At 42.8% G+C, this 8310-nt stretch overlaps 1 protein-coding gene across 1 annotated transcript; it reads right to left on the minus strand.

Moving 5' to 3' along the window:
• Positions 1-253: 253 nt before the first annotated feature.
• Positions 254-7438, minus strand: LOC138799619 (transmembrane 4 L6 family member 4-like). The gene is made up of 5 exons (XM_069981103.1): positions 7140-7438; positions 4507-4572; positions 2966-3129; positions 1540-1744; positions 254-571 (listed from the first exon to the last, which is right to left on the minus strand). The coding sequence occupies exons 1-4, from the start codon at positions 7320-7322 to the stop codon at positions 1549-1551; spliced, it is 609 nt and encodes a 202-aa protein (XP_069837204.1). The 5' UTR covers positions 7323-7438; the 3' UTR covers positions 254-571; positions 1540-1548.
• Positions 7439-8310: the final 872 nt, after the last annotated feature.

The raw sequence follows: 8310 nt of genomic DNA on the forward strand, positions 1-8310 counted from the left end.
TCTTTCCTTTATGACCTGATCCCTGTTTATAGTCTGTTCCTTGTTTTGGCTTCAAAGATCTGTCAGATAAATCACTCTGTGTAAACGCACCATTAGACTTTGACTTACAGGAGCCACCCTGGTGTTTCCCTATTTAGGTCCCAAACACCTGAGGGACTACATATCAGGGTGGTTTGGTGCTCTCCCCACTAGGAGGCGCCCCTTGGCAGTGGGCTTCCTTCTCTGGAGAGAGGGATATCTGGCTATTCCCGTGTTTTGAGACTCGCAACTGAGGCTCCACGGACCCCTTTTTGCATATAATTTATTTGCCCACATCTCGTGCCAATATACGATGAACCTGTGGACTGTACTTATAAAATAACAGACAGCGCCCCCCCGGCTACACATATGAGATGGTACTCCCCGTTCCCCATGTATCCCCATGAGTCCACAGGTCAGGTCTTCATGTCAGGTTCTTATTCTCCTGTTTATCTCTCATACACTTTGTACAAATTCATAATGCAGAAAAAGAACGTTTCTGTCCAGGAGTCAGGATGATGGGGGTAGGAGTCGGGCACACACGTCTCCTGCACTGCGGTAGAGAAGAAATAAATGGTTAATAACCTATAACAATTTAGGTGCAATCCCTGTATAATAGGATATATTATTGGGAGCCAAACACTGTCTTATTACCATCTAGTGGCCAATGTGTGTATTGCAGGGGGTAATAAAATCAGTAGAATAGTGTGAACCCTGAGCAGTTATAGGTTACCGTAACATTGTGGCCCTTAAGGGTGCGTTCAAACGTACAGGATCTGCACCACAAGTCTCCTATCACATTACTCCTCCGCTGAGATGACATATTACTGCACCTCGTAATTCTCCAGCAGCCACAACATGACCAAAACCTTCTACTTAGTATAAGAGAAATGTCCCTATATACATATACAGTATATGCATATATTACACTTTACATCACTTAGTATTTGTGTTTTACTACTCTGTGTCCATAGCTGTTTATAGGAGAGAGAAGTGGCGACATCTGGTGGTGGTAATGTGTATAGCAGGCATCGCCCATCTCCCCTCCTAATCTCATCCTTGTTGGAGTTATGCAAAAGGTTTTTTTTTTATTTCATATATTCCATAACATATGATGTATTATGATAATTACTGTATGTCCTGCAGGAAGTGGTGTATTCTCTCCAGTGTGACAGTGCTCTCTGCTGCCACCTCTGTCCATGTCAGAAACTGTCCACATCAGGAGAGGATTTGCTACTGCTCTGGACATTTCCTCACATGAACTGAGGTGGCAGCACTGGAAGGAATACACCACTTCCTGCAGGACATACAGCAGCTGATAAGTACTGGAAGACTGGAGATTTTTAAATAAGTAAATACGTAAATAAGTAAATTACAAATCTATATAAATTCTGAAAGCATTTGATTTGAAGGAAAAAGATTTTGCCAGAGTACACCTTTAAGTGTTGTGATCTTATCGCCATCTAGTGGTCACCGTGTATATAAGACACTTATTATAATAAGTATAATATATGTACTCACATTCTCGCTCTAGTAGAGTCTCCTTTGGCAGGTGCCGCAGAGGAAGCCTAATAAACCGTTTATCATCTGAATGGCGCAGAGCACGATTTGTATGGAGCTGGATACCATGATGGTGGCGAAGAAGATGACATTGAACTCAACTACACCCACTGGCAAAGTACAACGGCTCCAGACCTCTCTATGGAACAGGTAGCTGCGGTCCAGGCTGAGGAGAGAGGACAACATCACATGGACAGCTGCACACAGACTACTCTGTTCACAGACTCCTTTAGCTTATTCCAATCATGAGGGTTCATATTCAATAACTTTAAGGGTAGCTTCACACACACCGTATCACAGCGGATTTGATCTAAATAACGGAACACAGCATCAAATCTGCTGCGGATCTTGTACGTGTGAATGCACCCTGAGGCTGGGTTCACACTACGTATATTTCAGTCAGTATTGTGGTCCTCATATTGCAACCAAAACCAGGAGTGGATTAAAAACCCAGAAAGGCTCTGTTCACATAATGTTGTAATTGAGTGGATGGCCGCCATTTAATGGCAAATATTTGCTGTTATCTTAAAACAACGGCTGTTATATTGAAATAATGGCCGTTATTTACTGTTGTTATATGGCGGCCATCCACTCAATTTCAACATTGTGTGAACAGATCCTTTCTGTGTTTTCAATCCACTCCTGGTTTTGGTTGCAATATGAGGTTCACAATACTGATTGAAATATACGTAGTGTGAACCCAGCCTAAAGGAGAAGTCCAGTGAAAATTTTTATTGAAGTATTGTATTGCCCCCCAAAAGTTATACAAATCCTCAATATACACTTATTACGAGAAATGCACATAAAGTGCTTTTTTGCCTGGACTTACTACTGCATCAAGGCTTCACTTCCTGGATAACATGGTGATGTCATTTCCTGGATAACATGGTGATGTCACTTCCTGGATAACATGGTGATGTCACTTCCTGGATAACATGGTGATGTCACTTCCTGGATAAAACGGTGATGTCACTTCCTGGATAACATGGTGATGTCACTTCCTGGGTAACATGGTGATGTCACTTCCTGGATAACATGGTGATGTCACTTCCTGGATAAGTGACTTCCTGGATAAGTGACTTCCTGTTATCCAGGAAGTGACATCACCATGGTATCCAGGAAGTAACATCACCCTGTTATCCAGGAAGTGACATCACCATGTTATCCAGGAAGTGACATCACCATGTTATCCAGGAAGTGAAGCCTTGATGCAGTTGTAAGTGCAGGGAAAAAAGCACTTTATAAGCATTTCCTGTAATAAGTGTATATTGGGGATTTGTATAACTTTTTTTTTTTTTAGGGGGGGAGGGCAATGCAATACAATACTTTAATAAAAAAAAAATTCCCTGGATTTTAAAAGGGATCTTCCCCCTCTTTGGACACTTACTCTATAAATTGCCTGTCTAATTTGAAGGGTGACACCCAGCGTTGGTTTCCATTGATGAACTTGTAATAACACTGGGGACCATGGAGGAGGCCAAGCAGGGAGGTGACAAATCCATAGATGGATCCACAAACAGCAACTGCTGCCAAGATGATGGAGACCAACATCTGCGGAGAGAAGAGAGACTCTGTGAGCTTCCTTGTTGTTCTATACCATAAGAATATATCATCTGCAGTGAAGAAGACGGCAGGAGGAACCTATCAGGCAGGACGCTCAATATGGAGCTCCTGTCAGTGCAGTCTGCTGTTTTATGACTTATGAATTCTCTGACCTCTAAACTGTGTGACATCTCTGCTCCTGTTAGTGCTGCTGCACTGACCTCCATATACTGCTGAGCATTAGACGTAAATTTTATCAGGTAAGATATAAGCAGCCAACCTTAAAGAAGTGTGTGTGTGTGTGTGGGGGGGGGGGGGGGGGGGGTCTAGTGCTTCACTTATTGTTATAGTCCTTGGTGTTACCACTGTTAATGCTGGTTTGGTTTGGAAACTTAAAAGGGTTATCCGGCACTACAAAAACATGGCCACTTTCCCCCCTCTCTTGTCTCCAGTTCAGGTGTGGTTTGCAATTCAGCTCCATTTACTTCAATGGAACTGAGTTTGAAACCCCACCCAATCTGGAGACAACAGAGGGGGGGGGGGGGAAAGTGGCCTCTGGATAACTACTTTAAGGAATCTTTCTGGGACCATCAGATTAGTGGGGGCTCCACTTGCAGTAACAATACTGGCCACTGCTGGGTTGCTGAATATCGCCGGTCCTGTCAGGTCAGGGCCCTGTTAGCGTGTGAGAAGCTGCTCCTAGTAAATGATAGCAGCTGTATCTATATGGAAGGATGAGACACATATCCCTGACCAGAGTGCCCAGTCCTGGCCATAGCGGTGACATCACTATGGACCACAAGACCATAGTGATCTAGTTACATGTTCTCCATGTAATAAACCGCTTGTTTGGACCATGTCATGTGATGACAGGTTCTCTTTAACCCATTAAACCACCATGATGTACTGGTATGTCATGACGCTAAGGCTGGGTTCACACTGCTTTTTTGCAATCCATTTTTTTTCATCCGTTTTTTGAAAAAAACAGATGCATTAGTGTGCATCCGTATTGATCCGTTTTTCCATTGACTTCCATTGTAAAAAAAACGGATGCAAAAACGCAGTGTGAACCCAGCCTAAGGGTGTATGGTGCCGGCCCCATTCATGGTGACTTCCATCTGCCTTCAGCAGCACACACCCGCCACTAATATGGAGACTATCTGTTGTCATGGCAGCCTGGGGCCTGTGATAGGCCTCTATGGCTGCCATGCCTGATCTGTTGCTACAGCCTGTATCAATAGAGGGCCATTCTAATAGATCAGTGTAACATGATTCTATTACATTGATCCCTATGAACAATCAAACTCATACAAGTCCCCTTTGGGGACTAAAAAATAGATTCTAGTTTTCCTATACAACTCTAGTTACACATCACCATGATGGTACCCCAATTCGGTTGTTAAGTTTCCCTCGGCGGCCGGTGTACTGTATGCATATTGCAGGAATAAGGACCTAAGGGAAGAAAAAAACATTGTGTTAGTGAGGCTGGAGCGCCCCCTTGTGGACAGCAAATACTGCCCCCTATCTTAAAATAACTCACAATAGAGAACTCCAGTGACTACAGGCTGATCATATAGACAACTTAACATTATATTGATAGCTATAAATATTCATACCCTGTATGGGTGTGGACATGAGGAGAAAGTATATGGATAGTATGGTATATTCTCCAGATCAATTACTCCTTATAGTATTCAGATCTACCCCTGACCATCTGGGATTCTGCTCTTAGGGTAGATTCACACTACTGAATCCGCACGGATAAGTTCCGGTGGATTCTGTGACTCGTACCCGTTCACGGCGGCGGGCCTATCCACCCGTGCCATAGACACCATTCTATGGTTAGGCGGATTCTTCCTTCCGCCAAAAGAACTGACATGTCTATTCTTTTGGCGGATAGCAAAATCGGCCCCGCCATAGAAAGGCACGCGGCCACGAGCGGGTACTAGCAACTGAATCTGCTACAACTTATCTGCACGGAGTCCATAGTGTAAACCTACCCTTACAATAAAGAAGACTGGTAGGCCTTCCCTTTGTGAATGTAGAGAATAAATCGCTCCCAGTTGTATCCTCAAGGCTGAACATTAGAAGACCCTTGTAAACCCCATATAATACCGTCATAGCATAAATAAGTCCAAATAAAACATAACTCATAAATTACCCATATAATATTACCATATCATTTTCCAATTATATATACTATTATGCATGTATAGCCCACATACTACTGCCATATAGTTTTCTAATGATATACAGCACCCAAATCATGCCCTCTTAAAGAACCCCCATAATACCACTATATAGTGCTAAGAGAATTCTTCCATGCATAGGCCAAATAATACTGCCACGCAGTGCTGAAATGATAGGTACTACTAGGATCCAAATAAAACTCCCAGAAAGTATCTATATAATACTATACTACCTATATAATACTAGTACCCAGATAATTCTGCCATACACAGCTCACATAGTACTACCATATAGTTCCCTGATAATATACTCATCAAAGTAAAACTCTCCTAAAGCACCCACTCACCATATACCAGATAATTCTGCCATATAGTTCCCCAATGATATACAGCATCTAAATAATGTCCTCTTAAAGGGGTTATCCAGAAAAAACACAGCTACTTTAAAACAGCGCCACCTCTGTCCTCAGGCTGTGTGTGGTATTACATTCCAGCTCCATCCTTCAGCAGAACTAAGCTGCGAAAGCATACCCAAATTGAGGACAGGAGCGGTGGTGCTGTTTCTAAAAGAAAGCTGCCATGTTTTTCTGACCTCTTTTCTGTACCCATATGATACCACCCTATAGTGGCAAGACAATTTTTCATGTATTACCCACATAACACTGCTATATAGTTCCCCAATGATAGCACCCACATAATACCACCAAATGGTTCTAAAATAATAGTCTCACAATTATATATAGAAAATGATGCATGTATAGGCCACATAATACTGCCATATATATTCCAAACAGAGTGTAACCTTAAGCACTCGTGTAATACCACCATAGTGTGCCAAGAAAATAATGCATATACGGTACATATAAAACTGCCATATAGTCCACCTATCATATATACTACAGGCGTCAAACTCGGGCCCTCCAGCTGTTACAAAACTACATGGCTAGAGCTTCGGCTGTCCAGGCTTGATGGAAATTGTAGTTTTGCAAGAGCTGGAGGACCCGAGTTTGACGCCCCTGGCTACACTATCCAAACCAAACTTCCCTAAAGCCCCTACATATGGTAATACCACCATATAGTGCCAGGAAAAGGATGCATGCATAGACCACATAATACTGGCATATAGTTCCCCAATGATATACGCTATTCAAATAATGAACCCATATTATTGAACTATATAGTACCCAGATAATACTGCCATATGGTCACACAGTAAAGCAAATGGAACCCATGCATAGCCCACATAACACTGCCATATAGTCTCCTAATGATATACACTATCTAAACCAGTGCTTCTCCATTCCAGTCGCCATGGCCGCCAATGGGTCATGTTTTGAGGATTTCCTTAGTATTTCACAGGTGATAGAATTATACTCAGTCCAACAGGTGTTATCACAGGTGTCTTTGCATGGGATATCCTCATAACATGACCAGCTGGGGGCCATAAGGACTAGAATTGAGAAGCACTGCTATAAACCAAAGTTTCCTATAATACCGCCATATAGTGCCGAGAAAACTATTCATACATAACGCACATAATACTGCCATATAGTGCCGTAAATACTATTTATACATAACGCACATAATACTGCCATATAATGCCCAAAAAACTTCATACATACCACACATAATACTGCCGAAAAAACTATTCATACATAACGCACATAATACTGTCATATAGTTACCCAATGATATACAGCATCTAAATAATGTCTACCTAAAGAACCCACATTATACCACTATATAGTGCCCAGATAATACTGCCATATGGTGCTCACACAGGCAAGCAGATGTTCCTCCATCCCCTGTTCTTTATTCCTCTCCACTTACCAGTAATCCACTGCCGAGGAGTCCTCCGAAGTACAGGACCTCAGGGGTTAGCTTCTCCTGGGGGTCATTCACCGCCTCCGTGCTCCAGCCAGGGAAGAGCAGTAATATGTTACATATAATACTCAGGGCGCAGAATGGGTACAGGGAGACCCCGATGAACTTGGCGCAATCTCCTGTGCACATGGCTATAGGGGGAAATGGTCATCCAAGGGTTAAATGTATGGGGAGACCCCGGAGAGCGGGGGAGCTGTGTGAGGGTGTATGGCGGTATGTCCGCTCCTTTACCGCTGGATGCTTCCTTATTGACTCACATCCATATACAACGGTGGAGTTTGAACCCGACTTTCCCAGCAACACTGTATATACATATAAACACTGCGTAGGGAGAGGAACTACAAGTCTCAGCATCCCCCCGTGGAGTACCTAGACATCGTTCCTCCTAATTTGATCATTTAATTGAATATAGATTCCTCCTGTTGTGATTGTGTATCTAAGCTGTAGATATACTTCTGCATGGGTATATACTATTTAATGAGATCTGTATCTAAATCTGTAATGTGGGATACGCTTTACTCAGCTTGTGTCCATCCTATGTGATACTGTCTGCCCAATAAGTTGTGTAGGATACGGTCTGCTGCTATGTATCTAAGGCTTTCATGGGTGATACCATCCTCTGAGTTGTGCATATACACCACTTGTGTGTGGTACTGTCTACAGTCAGTTTGTCTAGGACCATCTTGTGTAAGACTCTGTATCTAAGCCTATCATTTGATACTGCCTTCTGAGACTTGGTATCTAATACTATCCTGTGATACTGCCTTCTGAGCCTCTGTATTTATTCCTATCTTGTGAGATATTGCTCTCCGAATAACTGTATCTAAGCCTATCCTGTAATACTGCATTCTGAGACTCTTTATCTAAGACTATCCTGTGATATAGCCCTCTAAGCCTCTGTATCTAAGCCTATCCTGTGATATAGCCCTCTAAGCCTCTGTATCTAAGCCTATCCTGTGATACTGGCCTCCGAGCCTCTGTATCTAAGCCTATCCTGTGATACTGGCCTCCGAGCCTCTGTATCTAAGCCTATCCTGTAATACTGCCTTCTGAGGCTCTGTGTCTAAGCCTATCCTGTGATACTGGCCTCCGAGCCTCTGTATCTAAGCCTTTCATG

Source organism: Dendropsophus ebraccatus, chromosome 1 (genome assembly GCF_027789765.1).
Source record: "Dendropsophus ebraccatus isolate aDenEbr1 chromosome 1, aDenEbr1.pat, whole genome shotgun sequence".
NCBI classification, from domain to species: Eukaryota; Metazoa; Chordata; class Amphibia; order Anura; family Hylidae; genus Dendropsophus; species Dendropsophus ebraccatus.

Coding starts and splice junctions, on each gene's coding strand:
- LOC138799619 (XM_069981103.1), bottom strand. CDS start 7,322: ATGTGCACAGGAGATTGCGCCAAGTTCATCGGGGTCTCCCTGTACCCA. Junction 4,573..7,139: donor TCCTCGGCAGTGGATTACTG/GTAAGTGGAGAG, acceptor TTCTTCCCTTAG/GTCCTTATTCCTGCAATATG. Junction 3,130..4,506: donor AACTTAACAACCGAATTGGG/GTACCATCATGG, acceptor TTCTCTCCGCAG/ATGTTGGTCTCCATCATCTT.